This window comes from Argopecten irradians, chromosome 16 (assembly GCF_041381155.1).
Source record: "Argopecten irradians isolate NY chromosome 16, Ai_NY, whole genome shotgun sequence".
In the NCBI taxonomy this organism is placed as follows: Eukaryota; Metazoa; Mollusca; class Bivalvia; order Pectinida; family Pectinidae; genus Argopecten; species Argopecten irradians.
Genome location: NC_091149.1, coordinates 10,565,687 through 10,587,794, shown reverse-complemented (window position 1 = coordinate 10,587,794; position 22,108 = coordinate 10,565,687). Strand labels below are relative to the sequence as shown.

Here is a 22,108-nt window from a genome sequence, read left to right as displayed (position 1 = left end):
TATCAGCAAAATGACACTTGTATATATGATGGAACCGGTTTGACCTTACAAACGTGTAACAAAGGTCACGAACCCTCGCAAGATACCTAATCTTGATACATAACCAAACAACACAGGACGATTTAACCTAAAACGAGGAAGTGTAGTAGGCAAAGCACAGGCCTTAAGAAGACTAAAGAACATTTCAAGTATAACTGCGACAAAAGACGATGACAAAGACGAAGAAAACTTTTAAGGAGGTAGATGTACCAGACGAGTACAGTGCTGAGACACTAAAGATATTAAGAAAGAAACAAGGATCTATTCGCCAAAAAGGATTTCTCAGCTTGGACATACAAAGACAGTTAAGATGCATATAGAAACAGAGATCACAAACCAATTAAGAACCGACCTTACAGGACACCCCTGAAGAAACGTCAAGTAGTAGGACGAAGCCCATTGACGAGAATGTTAAAGGCAAAGGTCATAGATAGGAACTAGAAGTCCTGGAGTTTTAGGCTTAGTGGTAAGTTGATAAGAAAATGGAAGTGACGAGAAATGGTGTGTAGATTTTAAGGAGTTTAAATAAGATCGTTACCCCCCTGATTGTCAGTACCTCCTTCCTTTGATAGATGACATTTTGACCTCCTAGGACACACAAAACATTTCACTACATTAGATTTGAAAAGTGGATATTGGCAAGTAGAACTCGACGAGGAAAGGTAAAACAAAAGAGAACAGCTTTTGCCTGTCACAAAGGGACTAATTCCAGTTCGAACAGAATGGCCTTGCGGACTACTGTAACGCCCCTGCCCTAGTCCTTCCCAAGAATTGATGAATATTGTATTAACAAGGATGATGAACAATTCGCCACGGCATTACCTTGACTGCATGTCATAATTTACAGTAGGACAGCTGAAGAACACCTGAAACACTTACAGATAGTCCTTCAACAAATTAAGACAACATGGACTCAAACTAAAGCTTAAAAATGCACTTTCTTCAAGAGAAGAGACGGAATATCTTGGCTTTATGATTACGGACAAAGGTGTAAAGCCGACCAAAAGAAATTGTTGAAGCTATTAGGGCCTTACCAACCCCTACTGAGTTGGTATGCGGAGAAATTGTACAATATGTACATTATACAACAGATGTTTCCTTGTGTATATGCTTCTTCAGCAGCAAGATCACTCCTTACACAGTTTATTAATGGAATATTTTATGATCTGGTGGATCTGTGGCCTTGGAAACATTAACAAGATGTTACAATAATCATTTAGAAAATAATAATGCGTGACTATGGACGTGTTGTTTATTCATTCGTCTACTCCTATCTTAAATTCGGCTATATATGTGTTTAAATTGTTATGTGTGTAACAGTTCATTTGAAGTAGTCATTCCCATTAGAGAGAAGAGAGTTTATATCGCCTTTAAGTGTCATTGGCAGAACAAAATGTGTCACAGTTTTGACGTTGATGGAAATGGAAATAAACCTCCGTCGTTGTTAGAAATAGAGGACCACATCGTTTGTCGTTGATAGAAAATAGATGACCACATCGTTTGTCGTTGATAGAAATAGTGGCCCACATCGTTTGTTGTTGACAAAAATTAGAGGACCACATTGCCTCAGTTGTTGATAGAAATAGAGGACCACACCACCTGTGTCGTTTATGGAAATAGAGGACCACATCATCTCTGTCGTTTATATAAATAGAGTATCACTTTGTTTGTTGTTGATAGAAATAGAGGACCACATCACCTCTGTCGTTTATGGAAATAGAGGATCACTTTGTTGTTGATAGAAATAGAGGACCACATCACCTCTGTCGTTTATATAAATAGAGGACCACTTTGTTTGTCGTTGATAGAAATAGAGGACCACATCACCTCTGTCGTTTATATAGAGGATCACTTTGTTGTTGATAAAAATAGAGGGCCACATTTGCCGTTGAAGGAAAATCTATACAATGTCACGCTGTCTCTATGTTTAACCTCGCGGATTAGAACTCACTAAAAGAAAGGCTGAAGAAGCAATGAAGATAGTTTGTATGCGTAGGCTTACATTCATTATTTAACATCAACAACATATGTGATGGACGTTTAAGTGACAGTATGTTGCTATCAAAAACATGTTTTACACCTGAAATACATATTCATATATTGTCAACCGAGCCCGAGTTGATTAATCAGATAGATAAGAATTCTAGTTGTAAGTATTTGTCGCTTCGTTAATTAATATTGGAGTATACCGAAAACCACATCTAAAGTTGTAAAGTGTCTATTTTGCGATGTGGTGCCCAAATATTCTTGGTAATACTGTTTAAGTTTCCGCAGGAATTTATATATGGTGCGAAAACGAAAGGAAAAACGAAATAATTTCAACTATTATGACAGATTGTATTGAAAACTTTTGATAACACTGCCGATTGTATCTTGTCGTGTTCTGTTACTACACGTGTTGCCTCTGTGGTGTTCATTTAACTCCTGGTTATTCGCCACGCATCATCTCAGAGATACACTGCGGGTGAGCTATAGGAGGAGAATATGTATACCATCACTAGGGAAAAGTGTTATTCAAGTTTATTGTTTCTTTCACATCTCTGCTGTGTGAGTATACCGTTTTACAATAGCTAGAGTACACATATCGCAATGGTAACCAGGGTCCAGTTTCATAAATCCCTTAACTTAAAGTTATATGTGCTGTGTTTTTCATACTCACGAATAAGATAAGTTAAGCTTTTATTATGTTATTCATTACCAAACGTTACTAACATTTTGAAAATTACAGTACTTTCAAAGTATTGACTTTAATTTTACAAATACCAATAAGAGCGGAAAATGATTTTTAGCAGCACTGCCAAAAATCATTATGTATACATCTGTAGTGAAGCGAAATTAGTTCCTACTGTCAGACCATGCAGCAAAATTGTTGTCAGCAATTTCATGTCACATTTGTACAGTATTATTGGTAATTGTAAAGTGATTTCTGCAGGGAAGGCATAAAAAGAATAATTTACGGTACATGATTTCTGTGTTGTAACTAACATTAGGCGTCTGAAGGCATTTAAATGATTTTCACGGCTTAATTCATCAAACCTTATGATTTTTAATAGATTAATGAAAATTAACATGCCAAAATATTCGCCTAGTTACGGCACATAAAATTTAAACGGTAAATATGGGACAAGGAAGTAATTCCAACCGTGTGGACAAAACAAAATTGTCAAATTTTCGAGGCGATCTGCCCCTTTATAAAGACATACAAAACGAACACGATTACATAATATGACACGAACAGTAATGCGGGACAAAGTAGACAAATATTAAACTATATAGCACAATGGAGCGCAATTTACCCTTAGGCAAGTGGAAGCCGAAGGCCGGATCTACAAAAATGTACTTATACATGTAATAAGATGTATGTACATTAGTTCAAATTCGCGCACAGGTGTTTTGTCGCAGATGTCCAATATGGAAAACAAATTAAATGATATATAAGTTATTTGACTACTTGTCACTTTTATCCGTGACATACGATGGTATTTCGCTATTTTACAAAACAATGAACAAAAATTTACTTTTGGTATATTTAGAAGATAAAAAAGAAAGTGAAAAAAGGGATCGAATATTCACCTATTGTTAGATTACAATATTTGTAACTATTTAATCTTATGATTTTATCAACAATTGCAACGCATTTGGAATATTTGAAAGAGAAATTTGGCTTTGCGATATAAAAACAATAATTATTCTTAGCAAAATATTAAGGTACAGATAAAGAAATTGTAAAAAGAACTTATATATTGGTTGATAAGAATTGATGTCCCATGAGCGTGTAGCGTGTGAGAAGTACGTTCTTGTTTTGGGAGACTGCAGTATGTTCGAGTTGTGACTCTTGGTAATAGTGAAGCTAATATTGTTATCTCACTGAAACATGATGCAAGACAAAGAACAGCACACCCCAGTCAGTCACATACTAACAACGGAACACGCCATGTTTATTTCTGCAAAGAATACTTATTGAAATGGAATAGTTTTTCAGGTCATCTGACCGAAGGTCAGGATGACCTATTGTCATCGTGTTTCGTCCGTCGTCGTGCGCCGTGCGTCGTGCGTAAGACTATTTATACAAAAGCCTACTCCTCCTTAACCCTTGAATGGATTACATCCATATTTAGTGTGAAACATCATTGGGGGAAGGACAATCATATTTTATATAAATGAGCCTTGTCCAACCCCTAGGGGCTGAGGGGTGAGGCCCCAAAAGGGCAAATTTTCTTAATTGAAGCTTTAAAATCCTACTCCTCCTTCATTCTCGGATGGATTTCAGCCATATTTGGTTTGAAACATCATTGGGGAAGGACGATCATATTTTATATAAATGAGATAGGTCCCACCCCTAGGGGCAGATGGGCAGGGCCCCAAAAGGGCAATTTTTCTTAATTTAAGCTTTAAAATCATAATTCTCCTTCATCCTTAGATGGATTTCATCCATATTTGGTGTGAAACAACAGTGGGGAAGGACAGTGCCAAAAATCATTTATTTACATCAATAGAGAAGTGAAATGAGTACATACGGTCAGACCTTGAAGCCAAATTGTGGTCTACAATTACATTACACATTTTTACAATGTTATTAGTAATTGTAAAGTGATTTCTGCAGGTATGTTTCCATGTAAACATATTTAAGGCATAAAAACAACAATTTTACAGTACAAAATTTCTGTGTTATAACTAACGTTTAAAAGTCATCTGAAGCCATTTGAATGATTTTTACATCTTTATTCATCAAACCTTATGGTTTTTAATAGATTAACGATGGAAAAATAGCATGTCAAAATTTTCGCCCAGTTACGGCACATATAAATATAAGGTTTCGGTCTCCGATCTCAATGGAAATTGGTCTGTAGGGGTTTTAATTGTTGCCGAACAACATGCAAACATTTTCGTAAAGATTTTGGTATTCCAAGATGGCCGCTGGCCCACTTCCTGTTTTAAGGTTTCAGTCTCCGATCTCAATGAAAATTGGTCTGTAGGGGTTTTGATTGATGCCGAACAGCATGCAAACATTTTTATAAAGAATTTGGTATTCCAAGATGGCTGCTGGCCCAATTCCTGTTTTCAGGTTTCGGTCTCCGATCTCAATGACCGACAACTGGTCTATATGGGTTTTAATTGATTCAGAAGGGGGGACTTCAGGTGAGGACAATCATATTTTACAAAGGACCGAGGTAATACCCATTGGGATAGTACGGCGGAGGTCCAAAATGGGAGCTTTGCTGAAATTTGGCTTTAAAATCTGACTCCTCTTTATATTAATCCTTGAATGGGTTACAACCATATATTGATGAAGGGCTACCAAATTTGTTTATCAAATGACCTTTACCTATTTCAGAAACTTATGTATTCAACAAAGGAGTTCCCTGTATTGTTTATGTTAATCGTTAACCAATACTTTATACTGTGACTTTGTTGTTTTGTGCCATGAGTCAGATGACCGTTAAGGCCCATGGGCCTCTTGTTAAAGATACTAGATTAAAACCAATGAAAAAAGTTTTACTTTTCTTTAGATTAATTCAAATATTTCATGGTGTCTGGACATTTAAGTAACCAAACTGTATTGTGGAGGTGTCTAATTTGGGGTAGATTTGTTTGTTTGTTTGTTTGTTTGATCAAATTTACGTCCTACTAACAGCCAAGGTCTTGTAAGGACGACCTCCCATATATCCAGTGTGTTGCGTGTATGAAGTGTGGGGATGTTTTTTTTGAGGGACTGCGGTATATTCGTGTTATCTCTTTCAGAATAACAGGTTAGAAACAAGCATGTCTCTATTTGTAAACACACGCTGATATACCGACAATGCACGAAATGAAAACTGGAGGTGCATTGTATTCATTTGTGACGTATTTGGAGAAAATTCTCTGAGTCAATTAAATCACTTTTTACAATTAACTTTTTTAAAAAAAGTTGAAATACTTTGGGTTGCATCACGGTATATAACACTTTTTAATTATTGCATTTACAGAGTAAAATATAAACGTTTATGGCGAAAATATATGTGGTATTTTTCACCCACGTGAAAATACCAGTTTTGGTATTTTTACTCAATATTAACCACATCATTTGCAATGAAAATATCGTTTTGGGGGTAGTACTTTTTTAATATCAAACCAAAACCGCAATATTACGTGCATCTTCCCAATAATACTTTTATTCATTTTTAATTGTTGTTGCATTAGATTATCGGTACTTAGTCTTCTTCGTCATGTGTGCTCCATGCTTCGAACTAAAAAAAAAGAAAAAAAGGAATGTCCTATATAATATAAACATTTAGAGAGATAACGTTTTTCCCTTCGCGGCGTTTGTTTTTTTCTAGTGTTATCATTAACAAACACTTAAAGTCGATCATTTATATCCCGTGTAACTTAAAATTTAGGACAACCCAGACTTCAGTATGGACTATCAGCTGGTTACGAACTATACGCTTACTTACAGCGACATCAGTATGGACAGCTTACAACTAAGCTGTATGACCATGATTAAATTACTATTTCTGGACAGCAGCGCCCTTGCATCGCCTACCTTATCTAAATATCAAAATTTATCCAATATCCTAGAATTTCCATTTCATCATGTCATTGGTGATTAGCATTGAATGGTTATTATATTGTTAATGGGTGCAAGATGTGTACAGATGTAATATTGTTTAACTTTATATTCTTTTATAAAATTCGGATTCTTGTCACAATTGGTACGTACGTTCTATAACATCCGCGATACTCCAGAGGTTCCGATTACTTACGCTCTCTACACCATTGGACTATCTCATAGTAAAATTGGAGGCAGTTCAGGGGAAAAAATCTGAACCAATCACAGGTCTGCAAAGATTCCCTTTGAAGACTTAATGTACAGACAGAGCGATGCCCAACATCACAGCCAAACAGCCAACATAGTGTACCGTTATACGGCTCTTTTGATGTACATCAAACGACTAAATTACCTGTTCTGCTCTGTTGCCTCCAATTTTACTATGATATAGTCAAGGGGTGTAGAGATAGTAAGTGATCGGAACCCCTGGAGTATCGGGAATGGATATATAAATGGACAGAGTTTCATTTGGAAAAAATAACATGGAATTTTCAACTACTTTTATTTATATTGATATTGCCATAGATTTTATTTTATTAATTTCTTTCTCCCTTTTTTCCAGGGGTATTCGCAGTTTCTAGTAAGTACTGCTCTAACAGACCTCCAACAGTTGACAAACGTGTCCTTGACAATGGCATCCACATACATAACCTGTTCTTATATCGGTGAACTAATCGGGGCAACCTTGATAGGCCTGGCTTTACGTGTCGTGCACGTGCATGCGTTTCACGTGCTGCTGCTCGTCAGTCTCGCAGTGACGACGTTTGGCGTTCCTTGGTGTCGTGACTTTAACCTGATGGCGACCATGCAAGTTTTATCTGGAATGATAACGGGATTTATTTACGCTCGTAAGTATCAGATGACAGTAGACGAGTGTAAAATGGCGTAATTTGAGTACAATTAATCTCATCAAAAATTGACAGTTGGTCTTCTTGTACTCCATCCTCGATACTACATGGGTTCCGATCACAAATGACCTCTTCACCCCTGGACTATCTTAAAGAAAAACTGGAGGCAACAGAATAGAACGGGCAATTAAGTCCTTTGATGTACATCGAAAGAGCCGTATAACGGTACACTGTGGTTGACTGTGTGGCTTAGAAGTAGGACATCGCTCTCTCTCTCTCTGTAGTCTTCAAAGAGATTTTTGCAGATCTGTAATTGGTTCAGATTTGTTGCCCTAAGCTGTCTTCAGTTTTACTATGAGATAGTCCAGTGGTGTGGAGATCGTAAGTGATCGGAACCCATGGAGTATCGAGGATGCTTGTACACAAACCTATCGCGAAACTGTCAATACATTCATATGCCAGCAACTTTCTCCTTAAATACACGAATACATAAACCATATTGCATCACCACATATACTGTACTGAATCCAATCTTATTAAAGTAAGACTAAAAACATATAGTCTAATATAACGATATTGTACTGTTAATTGTGAAGAAACACGCTGTAAACCAATTTTATTTTCTCAGAGAATTAATTTCGCGTTTTATTGCTACCGAAATTTTTCGCGACGATTGAATTTGGCGATTTACAGATAAAACGCTATTAGTAGTTTTTTCGCGACGCTTTTTTTTCGCAAATTCTTATAGAACGCGGAATACGCGGAAATAAATGGTAAGCGAAAACAAATTGTTCTGCAGTAATTTGTTTCTTCGATATCGACATATGCAGTAGCACAATTCTGCAGATTTTAAAATGCTGTTAATGCCTTTGAGGAGGATGCATATTGCAGAGTTAGCTCCCTTGCAGGTAGGTATCCATTGTGACGTCATTATTTTGTGGGCGCAATTCACATCGTTTTCTCCGAAAGTTTTAAGTTACGCTGGCAAACACATGATGTACAAACAATACCTACCAAAAAGGGCAGCTAACTAATATGCAAATACAGAATATTTTGACACCAAGAACTCAACTTATTTTCTTTTACAGTTGCCTTCGTGGAAATGATGAGAGTCTGGGGATCAACAACACAAGTCCCAGTTTACGCGATGAGCTTTTCGTATTCCATAGGTTCACTATTGGTGTCCTTCTTCTTCTTATTGTTTCAAAACATTGCACGTACTCCGCGACATGGCGGTGGACATAATGTTAGTCAGTGGAAAAACATCACATCGGATCCTGTCATCAACTACTTGTCACCGGTTGTAAATCCAGAAACCGAACATGTCTGGACACTCTCAGATAACCAGACCAGTATAAAGTGGGAGAATACAACTTCAGGTCAAATGGATGTTAGTCTGACCATGGCAGGAGACGTCAGTTTAGTGTGGACATATACAGTGTGTTCCGCAGCGTTGCTGATTCTTGCATTGTGCGTTGCAGCTTTTCACATCACTATCAATTGGAAAGACGAAGCTGTCGAAATGCATGGCGAGAAACCTGCCACCAATGAAGGACATGCTCGTTTTAGGAAATGCATGTTCATAGTTTGTTTAGTGATATATTTGCTTAATTTTTGCCTGAATTTACCGTTCTATAGTTTCTTCCCCGTGTTCAATGTAAAATGGATGAATTGGTCAAAGGATAATGCTATATTTGCCGTTTCAATTTACAGGGCGTTCGTAATATTTAGTAGATTTTTGGCACTATTTATATCTATTTATATTTCAGCTTTCAAAATTCTATTGTCGTGCGGAATAATGGTCAATTTCATTTTAGTGATCTTTATTTTAAACGGACTTGTTCTTAAAAGTGATGCATTAATGTTTCCGCTTAGTGCAGCGTTCGGTCTATTTTACGCACCGATATCGGCAAGCGTCGTAAATGTTTTGGAAAAGCGCGTTGTCAACGTAAGATACAAAACGTTCGCAATTTTGTCGGTTTGTTCCTCTATAGGTCCGGTCACTATTTCTCCCTTCGTTGCTTACCTGATAGATACATTTTCACCAATGTGTTTATTTTACGTTCTATTTACTACATCAGTATCTCTTTTATCATTCGCTATTATATTAATCTGTTTTGTTAGCATCGGCAAAGAAAAAGACGGAAAGTGATATTAGAAATTAAGTGAAATGGTAGAACAACAAGATGTAAAATTAATCGATCTTTAAATTATTCGCCCATATAAAACGGTACTTCTATTTTGAATACGTTGCTTTATGTTATTTAGATAAGGGCACCATCGGCAGTGGATTAAACATCACCAACAACTATAAAAAACAAAACAATAAAAAGGCAGAAGATTGTTATAGTTATTTTGATAGAAAGTTTTATTTCTGGATACAATCTTGCTTTGTAGATTATTTACAAGTTAGAAGTACAATCGAACATTGATGCATGTATTAGCTGAATTGGTTTCATGATGTCAATATGGTGCACTATTATTATTTAATACATATAGTTCTCATCTTTCAAATCGATGAAAACAGAATATATCCACATATTAAAATCTTCCTATCGCAGCTGTACTAGAACGTCTACATAAACTAAGCAAACCAGTGACTGTAATACAACTTCCTTTCTCGGCTATTAAATTTCGCGATTTCCATTTCAAAACAAGTTCAGAAAGATAAGCATTCTGTCTTTTTTTCTCCCCTTCCCCCTCTCGCTTTTTGTATTTTCTCTCACCCTCTCTCTGTATTTCTCTCTATCTTTCTGTATTTTCTCTCCACCCCCTCTCTCTCTATGTTGCTCTTTACTCTCACTCCCCTCTTCTCTATCACGCTTCTCCTCTTTTCCTCTCTATTCCGAATTTGCATGTTACAGAGTTATCTGCACTTGCGGGTAGGTATTGATTGTGACGTCATGTGCTTGAGAGCGTAACGTCATACTTTTCGGAGAAAACGACGTGAATTGCTCTTACAAAATAATGACGTAACAATCGATACTTACCCGCAAGGGAGCTAACTCTGTAATATGCAAAGACGGGATATATGTCCTTCTCAGATGCTTCCTGTTAGAAACAATGAGACTTGGTATAGTTAAAGATATATAAAAGATATACATATACTATATACCATTGTCGCATTGAGACCATATATGCATACAGAATGACCTTAGTCCTGAGTGCTAAAAAAAGCATTCGTGGATGTAATAAAAAGTGACTGGTAATCACTGTCAGTATCATGATTTAGATCTAAGTTCATGGAGATAAACTTTCGCGAATTTACTTGGATGGCAAATTCACGAAAATGAATGACACGCGAAAGAAATATGGTTTTCATAATGCTATATAATTATAGATATTACTCTAAACTATATACTATTAAAGTTATGATTACAGGAACAAATATACAATTGTTATAGATATTTACAAATTAATAATTTATTATTAAATGATACATCTGGCGTTATTAAAGTTATGATTACAGTAGACGAGGGATGGAATCAGAGCAGTCTGACAAAGTAAATACACACATGAATCATGTGTGAATTTATATAAAATAACGTGCGAAACAAAACTATGGCAATTCAAACGTTTCAAAATTCAAACATATATAATATTATTTTCAATAAATAAAAATTTGTGTTAAATATTTTTTCCCAAATACTGAACATCTATATTCTTATCATATATATATTGAAAAATATTGAACTTATATTTGTATTTATTGAATTTAGATATACATTATATGTTTCTAAATTTGAAACGTTTGACTTGCCATACAAAACCAAAGCTTTATTAACAGATGTACAAAACCAAAAAGAAAAAGGTATATTTGAAAGAAAAAACTAAATGTCTGAAATTTAAAAAGACATATATCTTATGTGTACACATGTAGACGTGCACATGTGTAAACTAATGAAGTATTGAGAACAAAAAAAATGCCAAGTGACATTACACAATGATACTTACAGGAAATGAAAATACAATGTATGTAAGAAATGTACCTAAGTACTAGGAACTTAGGGTATCTACAAATGACATCTTAGATATATATCAGTTTCTATAACATCGTCAAATGACGGTAAATATTTTCTTTTTAAATGGAAGTCACATGCAAGTCTTATGCAAACGATGAGTAAGTTATGTTATATGAAGTGATACGATATAAAATACAAAATCAATATAAGACATATAACGCATTATAATTTACTTTGTGACTTTCTGTCGTGTAGTATCTTGTATGGGCCTTTTGACCACATCCCCAACACGAGACACTTGATCCAATTCAAACATAACAAACGCAAATATCTAATCTGCAGATTCTCGTCGGCCACTATATCAAGATCAAGGTCATCTCGTCTCTGGTAAGTATGGAAGCCCAATACTGAAAACAATTATACACTGTGTAGCCGTTTAATTTGCCGGGGACAAAATATCGCGATTCTCACTTTGAAATAGTTCACCTAGGAAAATCGTTCGCGCATTGATATTGTATACATGCTATCTTGCTTTTCACACTTTCCATTTTCATTAAGGTGAACGAGAAATTAAATTCCCCGCGACTACGGGCAAGTCACAATTTTAATGATCAGATTAAGATTCCCATATACTACCAAACTACTGAAGCATGCTACCAGAGTCAAGTTCCATTACAACGAGTCACAACACGATCATACCGCAGTCTCCCAAACCAAGCACGCGCTTTACACATGCAGCTCACAGTATGCAGGGAAGGCCGTCATTACATGACCATGCATGTTGATAGAACGTTTATCTAACTAGTCAACCATTTACAGCAAGGTTTACCGAGGCCGACTCAGTGTTTGTATGGTCGGTCCCATGTGACTTCTGACCTTAAATACGTGTCATGAAAGGAATGCCATATCAGGGCTGCCATACTGTGGGGCTTCCTCAAGTTTACACTGGGCATCATTAAATTGCATACAGAGCACGAATAAAGTGTCTGACCACAAAGACTTACGGACACAAAGTAAGTACGGCCATACAACAGTAGTGATAATATTAAAATATTTATTATATTTTAATAAATGGTTAATATATAGTATTGTAACACATTAAGTTGTAAGTATTTCTTGATTAGCAACAAGAAAAATATTCGTCAATGGTGTATATTGCTCCATTTTCTTTTTTTTCAAATTTCATGTTTTATAATGATATGAATAATGATAATATAAGAATATATTATTGTGTGGAATGAAATGTGTATGATTCATTCATAAATAAATGATAATTTCTGGATGCATATTCAAATGAGTACACTATGTACATGTGTTTCTGCATTCGCTGATTTATACAAGCAAAGGTGGAAAGTGTCTCTTACCACACCGGCACAACATGTTGACGGGATTTGCAAATGACGCATTTCCTATGATACACAGTTTTTTTAGAAATGAAAAATGAACGAACGTGCATGTATTAACTCAAAAACTTGTTAGTAAAGTCTATCTAAATCTAAGCTGCATATTGTTTATTAAAAACTTAAATCAATGATTTCTATTCTCTTGACAAAATTATAGTACATGTATTACAATTTACCAATAAATAGCATTAAATAACCTGAAATAAAAAGTACCAAAATAACTATATAAAGCCCCCCCCTTACATTATCAGCATGGTGTTATGTAAAACATACTTCATAATGTCTTTTCGGCCATAATGAGGAAGAATGATTAATATACTGTTTCCAAAACAGATTCTATGTAAAAATGTACGTATTATGACGAGTAATGTTTATCAAGGACGATGTTTGTTTAATAACATTACTAGTAAATCATTTATCAACTGTTCTAGCCTGTTTAAGAACACCGTTGTATTCCAATACATCACAATCGTGACTGTCCATGAGTGGGACTATATATAAACGTGATTACTCATAATAAGGTATCACACATCCAATCGATAAGTGGGCCAAATAAACATGATTCTGTTTTCAATAGAGACTTTACTAAATGTTAATGCGAAAGAAGAAGACTGCATTATCGTAAGACATTTTATTTGTGCAGGTATCCTTGAACATTGTATCATTGGAAACGCGTGAGTCACTGCTCTGTAGATAGGGTCAGGGTTAAAAAAACAACGATGATTCGCTGTTTTCAATGGTCAAAAATGACATATTGCTATGATTTATTAAAATGAAATAAGTGCTTTAAAGAATAGCGACATTTAAAGTTTTAAGTTAAATTTCAGGCCGTCACTAATTCATCTTATTAGGTCATTTTTGTTAGATTAAAGAAGTGAATAATTTACTTTTCAATAACCCTAGGTCCTTTTTTTAGATTAAAGAATTAAATAATTTACTTTTCAATAACCCAATAATTCAGCTCTGTAGCAGCAAAAAAAATAATAATAAATGAAATAAGAAGAAAGAGAAAGAGAAAAAGAAGTATCATAGAATTTTTGTATTTCTGATATTTCAAGTTTCAAATACAATGTATATGTGACCTTTCTGACCGTCAACATGATGTCCTAATTATCTGTTAGACACAATATGCAGCAATTAATTATGACGTATCGTTTGATAACAATGACAAGACACCAAGATATATTCACACACGAAAATCTCGACGTACATGACCTTCACTGTAATCCACCATGAGGACCTAAGAGTTTATCTTACTTTCATATCGGTCAATCTTTGGTATGAATCTAGACCACCCATCTAGTGTTATCTGACCGTGATCATTGGCACCATGGGCTGGACATTAACCTGATAGGTGACCGCCACGGTGTCTTCTCAAAGTTGGTCACTAAAAGGGATCAGTTTGTTCTTCGAGTTCTTAATGATATAGGTTCATTACTGATTGAAACATTTTATCTCTTTTTTTTTTATTCTACAAAACAAACACAAAAATGAAATAAGCCTTGTCAGTTCTGAAATTTAATAGTCGAATATGCACATGTATGATATTTGTCAATACATACTTTAAGACATTGTAAAGAACCTAACATTAAATGTTCAATGTTTGTTTAGATGAAAACACAATTACTTGTTTCATTGAAATGCTTGACTTCTTACTTTAACCGATTGTGCACACTTCATAAAGATATATAAATATTATGATGTTAGAAAACACTATCGATATAAATATTTTAAGTTTTTATTTGCCTTTCTGAACTTGAAATTCTAAAATTTTGGCAATTTAAGCTACTGACTAACACACTAAAACTTACATACATTTGTAGATGATTATGTTCATTTAGTTTAACTTTTGTAATACGATTAAATATATGATAAATTGTAAAACTGTCCCTCTAAAATTAACTGAAAATGCTACGGAAAGATGAAGTAATCTCCTTATCGTCAAGTTTTTTTCGCATTTAAACCAATGTATTGACTTCATACTATTACATTCTCCATGTTTCTTTTTTATTATTATTATTACTTCATCCGATATATTACTATTGTTAGCTTCTCTTTGTATGACATTTGATCATCATTTGTGGATATTTCTTTCAAGTAATTATATTTGTGACCCAAAGTAATCAAATTAGAAAAAAAAACAATACCACCATTATCATTCGGCCTTCAGACTGAAGAGACAAAAATATAAGACTATTTTATGCGGACCTATTGATAATTTATCTCCAGTGTACAGACGCTAAGGACGTTAAAACAAAGACTTCAACACAGCAGATAATATATAATTTCGGTCAATGTCGGAGTGTGTTCTGCACTTGAATATCACGGGTGTCAAGGCAGAACCCTGGTGTTTACCAAATCTTAAACTAGTATTACAGGTCAAATTCTTGACATATAAAAGGGAAAGTTCTGTGTTTGGACATCAAGGGAGCATTGAAATTCTAAAGAATTATAAGCATAAACATTGCATCTAATATTATAACGTCGACTACTCATAAAGTCTATCACTAACAGAAACCAAGTGTAAGGGGAAGTAAGTTTAGCGAAATTATTATTGTGGGTTTTCGCGGATAAAAGGCGATTTAATTACCGTTATTGTAAGTGCATGCAAAGCGGAGATAAGAGTCAATAGAATAAAGCATATGACCCATATTGACTACATGTAAATTACTGCTCACTTTTTTTTCATAATCTACAGTATAGTAAAGTTAAAACCATGATTTGGGTGATTGCGTGATCATCAATCAACGACAACCTCAAAAGCATCAGATGAAATTATTATCTTGATTTGTTCTGTCCCATTTATATAATTCAAATAAGTACATTGTAATATGCTGTAGCGAGGATATATGTAAAAGATACGACTGTTACTTTTTCAAATGGGGCAATAACCATTGAGAAATATGCGAACACGTTAAAGCATCAGTATATCTCTGGTCTAAGTCGGACATTGCTTTATATATCTACATAGCATTTCTTGCACTTACAGAATACTTACTAGCACGTTTTATATTCATGGTAAACTATGTATACATTCCACTCTCTGCACATGTTATAAATAACGATATTTAATGAATACGTTACATATCATGCGCGTCTTTCAGTTGGCATGTCGATTCTATTTACACAAGCAAAAACAATGTTCACTTTACAGATGCCATATCAGATTTGCAACAAAAATGTACGAAAAATGGAAATTACAATAATGTTCAAATGTATTTATATTCATTGTACACATTTAATGATGGCATACAATATCTTACAATCCAAGATGAATACAGGAATTTCGTTCATTTACCTGTCTTTTAAATAACATACGTGTACGATTTCTGACAGGTTTAAGAACTCTTGACGTATTTTTCACGTATCTTTCAGATGGCATATCGTTTCATCCGCTCATACCGTGGCCCAGTGAAGGGTGTCATTCTGGACTGGAGTGGTACCACGGCTGACAAGTATGTGTTAGCTCCTGCTGTCGTCTTTGTGGAAGTGTTTAAGAAGTACAAGGTCCCCATCAGCATGCCTGAGGCAAGAGGACCTATGGGACTCCGGAAAGATCTTCACATCAAAGCCATCACAGAAAATAATGACGTCAGGAAACGATGGCACGAAGTTTACGGAAAATACCCCGTTCAGGGTGACGTAGACAACATGTTTAATGACTTTGTTCCTATGCAGCTAGCGTGCTTGAAAAAGTACACAACACTTATACCAGGAACGGCAGAAACCTGCAAGATTTTAAAGAATGACTTCGGTGTGAAAATTGGTAGCACAACTGGGTTCATGCGGTCCATGGTCGATGTGCTCTTAGAAGAAGGCCGGAAGCAGGGGTATCATCCGGACGTTACGGTCGCCGGGGATGAAGTTCAAAATGGCGCCCGTCCTAAGCCGCATATGGTTTACAGGAACATGGACCTTTTAGATCTTAACCCCATTCAATCCGTTGTCAAGGTCGACGATACCATTACAGGCGTTGGTGAGGCTCTCGAGGCAGGTTGTTGGGGAGTTGGTGTTGCCAAATATAGTAATTACATGGGCGTGGATAGCTTGGAGGAAGCTGATGCTCTGACACCTGAAGTAGAGGAGGAAAGATGCAAAGTCTCGCGAGACTTGCTTGTCAAATCTGGTGCTCATTATGTTATTGACTCTATAGCTGAACTACCGGAAGTGATTGAGGATGTCAACAGGAGGCTAGCTAGGGGAGAGAAGCCATAGACATTTCTATTTACCTCATATATTATGCGGAAAACGAATATTTGATACACATATATATACCTATATCGTTTTCCAAACACACTAATATACGAGATCTAGATTTGATCAAATATATACACGGATATGTAGTATTCTTATACATATATATTTACTTGTATCATTTGCAACTTTAAACATTAATAGTGGTTGTTACACATTTAGCGTGTTATTTGTTGACTTTGATTTAATCAAACCGAATAAACAATTAATTAATTATTCTTGTTCTTCATTTTTTTCTTTTCCGTCTTCTCTTGATAAAGTAGGAAACAACAGCGTTTCGCGTATAATTTAAAAAATTTAGATACTCATTTATGAAAAATGGTGTGCAAACGAAAATCTTTGAATTTGATATTTGAAACTAGTGAGTGAACTTCTCAATGTATGTTGATGGTTCTACTCCATGGATCTCTAAATTGAACGACCTTATTGTCTTCCTTTCAGTTTGCCCTCTCAAGGAAGGCGTACTTCGTTGTCGGCTTTCGTTAAAGTTTTACAACAGAATTGTGAAATTTGTGAGCTTTTCCGTCCTCATGTATGTGAAATGTAAGAGAAGGAACGCGGGATTATTTTAATTTCAACAATCTCAAATCACAGGGATCTGAGAACTGGTTACAGTTTATATAATTATGGACCCACCAAAGTGCATTAAGACCATTTTAGATGTTTTAGAGGTCTAGGTGAAAAATCCCTGTGGCTCAAATGCTCATGGCCAAAGGTACTTGTTTAAAGAGTCTGTGCAAGTTCTGAACATTTTTCTAGTCGACCAAACGACACAATTTCATGATTTGTTATAATACATACACGACCATCCTCTATGGCATCGTACCTACCATCAATATTGTTATAACTCTGGAATGTTTTCAGACGATGTAGTTTGACCAAATGGTGTACATTCAAGATCTCCTTTTGATCGAATAAGGCTAAATCGCCGTGGTCTAAAAATTGGACGTTAATTGTTCCTCTGACTCTAATCTCCAAAAGACGATTTTAATATGCCTGTGATTAGCCTTTTTTCTCCTGAAATGCCTTCAGTTGATATAACGACAGTGATAGTAACCCCTGGGGTATCGAGGATGAGTAATACCGCGCTTGGTGATATGTTGTTTTCATGTCTACAAACAATATAATTATAATAGAGCGATATAATACGCAGATATAGAAACTTGTTAGCTTAGGAGATAGTAGAACGTCGAAGTACCGAGAGAACAATCGCCGACCTTCGGTCAGTGCTAAGTGACTACTGCCCAACGTGGGGTTTCAACTCACAGCCCAGCAAGATTTTTATACACATATGTGTCAGAGCACCATTTTAGACCACCTTGGTCCTAAAATGACCATTTGGAACAAATAAAAATAAAAAAAGTTGCTATGAGGATAAACATAACTTAGTTACACATATACAAAAAAATCTAATGGATAACTAGATCTACAGTAATTTGTTGTACAAGATCAATATAGAAATTTAAATTGTTACTTGTCTGTAATCGAACGTCATTGCATAAAGGATCTGAGACTTTCTTACAGTTTATATTTATTTGGTCCCACCAGGGAGCCCATATACCATTTTTAAACGTTTTAAGGGTCTAGATCAGAAATCGGTAAACAGTTCCGTGAAGATATGATTTTACCTATTTCTACATCGTACACAATATGTCATTAACAAGCTTATTACTACGGTGACAAATTACATCTCTATTTAATAACACAAGCTAATCACTAATCACATCCTTCACTGGAAATTTATTTATCAGAATTCACTTTCTCCTTAACATAATTATTGTAGTCCACACATGCTGATTTGGCTGCCATCAATACTTTGTTTGAAGGAGTGTAGTCTTTTGATGAAGTATCAGAATTGATTTTTACAGAAAGGAGTGAACACAAAGTGTCATTCCCAAGTTCTGCCAACACAGCGTTGCAAGGACAGCCATCTTGTGCTCGCATGCCTAAGAATTTTCATTGGCTCTACATCAAGAAATTCAAGGAATTCCTTGAAAACTTCTTTCCTGTTTGCACTAAAAGAACAAATGAAATATTCTTAATACATATAATGGTTTCACTTAAGGTTAAATTAAGTAATTTCATAGATTTTACATAAAATGTTGCATTTACGTACCTATGAAGAATTTTAACGTTCCTTTTTCAAAGTGATTAAGAAAGGCAGCAATGACGATGTGCAAGAAACTCTCAAGGGCGTGCGTAGGCAGGAGCGTAGTCAGGGGCGTGCGTAGTCAGGTGCGTAGTCAGGGGCGTGCGTAGTCAGGGTTGAAACAATGTGGATGCAATTTTATTCTCGGCCGAATTTCCTCCAAAGCAACTTGCCACGGAACAGCAAAAATAATCCAGGAATCTGGATCAAATTTCTATGACTCAGCTTTTGATGTGTTTTACAATAAGGCAGTATTTAAATTCCAAATAAATACTGAAAATTAGGATTCCCGTCCCTGCCTTTCTGGACACTTTTATAATGTATATTATTTAATTCGTGCCTTAGCAGAACCATTTGTAAAGAAATAAATGTTGATAACACAAATATTGTACAATGTTTAAAGTAAACAGTCGGGCAAGGATGGCTAAAGTACAGCTCACTCACTTCAGCATCACCTATCATATTTCAAGCTCACTCGTTAGCTCACCGCCTACAAGTCAATCATACCACAGTAAAAACGGTACTCCCAAAGCATAGCACTGTCACCATCAGACAGCCTCTCTCTGGCTCATTCCACGCCATTACTCCTCTCTCTCCAGCTCACTCATCACTTCAGCAACACCTATCATATTTCAAGCTCACTCGTCAGCTCACCGTCGTCTAGTCACACTCATTCTGACTCCCAAGGAGACAATCGTGGTATGTGTATCCTAGGAGAAGGCACCTAGCCATAGCATATTAGGGACTAGTTGCAATGTTGTAGCTCAAAAGACTTAGCCAGAAAATGGTGTCTGCTGAAAGGTAAAGTAGGTCGGGTACGTATATTCGTTCTAAATAGAGACCTCCGATCTACCCACCAAGTCAAGGAAGGAAACAGGCAGCTGACGTAGATGTAAGTGTAGAAACACTTCACATTTGCGTCAGGGCAATCATACGGGAAGGCCAATCAGGGTTTAAGGGAGCTTTGATTACACCTTGGTGCATTATGCACCTGTGTTTGAAAGAAGAAAAGAAATACAATGTATACAAACAAAATTGAACTTCAATATATATTGCAACTAAAATCGATCTTTCTAAATATTAATATTTTAATAATTACATCTTTGCATCTCTGCCCAAAATTAACGTTTAATTATTTAACAGAACACTTTCAAGTAAGTTTATAACATTCATAAATTAACTTGGATTTATATCGTCAATTTCAAAGCGGAATTGGGATATTCTTCATTTTACATTATTTCTCTGTGAAAGCAGTCCCGGTAACTTTGATTTCTCTATTATACCTGTATACCCTTGTGATACTAGTGATTACTACTACTGACCCCTGTAATTATCGCCACCGATAGCGACAACAATGGATTAAACAGATCTATGATAGGTTGGCTTGTTACACGATGACATACATTTCTGTATATGATAATATTTACTTGTTTGACGTATGAAGGGTTAACTCAAAACCTTGATTCACATGTATCAAACTGTTTCAAGAGGAAAAAGTATTGACGAGATACATAATAGAATCATTATACATTAATGTATACACTAAAAACATTGCATCACACATAAGTCTTAATTTAGTGATATATAAATCAGCTATACTAAAGACGATAAAACAATTAAATAATACACCAAAGACACAAATATCCACATGGTCAATAACAGGGATGGTGAATGTGGTTGGTAATGTCTGTTATGAACGGTTTGCCCGAAAGACTTTGAAATCTTGCTGGAAAAACATGTACATGTCAAGGACACCATATACTAAAGATGCTCCACCGCCGACAGAGCATAAATGATATTCAATCGTATGTATATATATATATGCCTAATTAACACAAAAATAACATAAAATAATTTATTTTGCCTTTGGTGCATGCGCAATCATTACTTCATTCTATACAAGATATAATGCCACGGATTTTTTTCGGGATGCAATTAATTATTTTTCATATTTTCAACCTGAAGTAAAATTAGAAGCTCAAACTTTTCAATGGTGGTAATGGTGTAAAGTAAGTCACTTTTGTAACTGAAGAAAAATACTAAATCGTCTGCTCCTGTTTTTGATAGTGAAAAAATACCATTTGTCGGCGGTGGAGCATCTTTAACACAAAAAATAACATAAAATAATTTATTTTGCCTTTGGTGCATGCGCAATCAGTACTTCATTCTATACAAGATATAATGCCACGGAATTTTTTCGGGATGCAATTAATTATTTTTCATATTTTCAACCTGAAGTAAAATTAGAAGCTCAAACTTTTCAATGGTGGTAATGGTGTAAAGTAAGTGACTTTTTTAACTGAAGAAAAATACAAAATCGTCTGCTCCTGTTTTTGATAGTGAAAAAATACCAATTGTCAGCGGTGGAGCATCTTTAATTACTGATACTTTTTGGACCTTAAATGTAATTAAGCATTCACATCATTTAATCTGTGTTATACATCTGATGGCATGGACTGGGTGAATTCGATAAATAAAAACTAGTCAGGGAAAATAATACAAATCAATTAATTATTTATTCCGGAATACAACAAATTCAATAAAACATGCATGAGTGATTGAATAATGAAACTGTTTACATGTGTAGATCGATATTGGGTACATGTATTCCAATATCCATGACAGATATGTTACAACTGATGAGGGAGATCCTCAGGGGTTCGAACGCTGTAGGTCGATGAAGACAATAGAAATTTTACTATCGAATATGATTTCATCGGAAATCTCTACGTCATATGAACCTGAGCAGCTCTCTATTTATGATCAAACAAATGTTGATTAATTAATGGTATATTTTAAACAAGATATATGCACAACATATAAACAAGTTTGTGCAACATCACAGGGGCCAGGCAATGTTAGCT

The 22,108-nt window shown here is 35.4% G+C and overlaps 2 protein-coding genes across 2 annotated transcripts; both read left to right on the top strand.

Moving 5' to 3' along the window:
- Positions 1-7,196: 7,196 nt before the first annotated feature.
- LOC138311049 (uncharacterized) lies at positions 7,197-9,705 on the top strand. Its single transcript, XM_069252479.1, has 2 exons — positions 7,197-7,476; positions 8,565-9,705. Exons 1-2 carry the CDS (start codon positions 7,260-7,262, stop codon positions 9,626-9,628), a joined length of 1,281 nt encoding a protein of 426 aa, XP_069108580.1. The 5' UTR covers positions 7,197-7,259; the 3' UTR covers positions 9,629-9,705.
- A 2,595-nt stretch (positions 9,706-12,300) lies between these two features.
- Positions 12,301-17,309, top strand: LOC138310486 (phosphonoacetaldehyde hydrolase-like). The gene is made up of 2 exons (XM_069251722.1): positions 12,301-12,451; positions 16,217-17,309. Exon 2 carries the CDS (start codon positions 16,217-16,219, stop codon positions 17,054-17,056), a length of 840 nt encoding a protein of 279 aa, XP_069107823.1. The 5' UTR covers positions 12,301-12,451; the 3' UTR covers positions 17,057-17,309.
- The last annotated feature ends 4,799 nt before the right edge of the window (positions 17,310-22,108 follow it).

Excerpts from the sequence above, each read along its gene's own strand:
- LOC138311049 (XM_069252479.1), top strand. The coding sequence starts at position 7,260 with ATGGCATCCACATACATAACCTGTTCTTATATCGGTGAACTAATCGGG. Across the intron at positions 7,477-8,564 it reads AACGGGATTTATTTACGCTC|TTGCCTTCGTGGAAATGATG; the intron begins GTAAGTATCAGA and ends TTTCTTTTACAG.
- LOC138310486 (XM_069251722.1), top strand. The coding sequence starts at position 16,217 with ATGGCATATCGTTTCATCCGCTCATACCGTGGCCCAGTGAAGGGTGTC.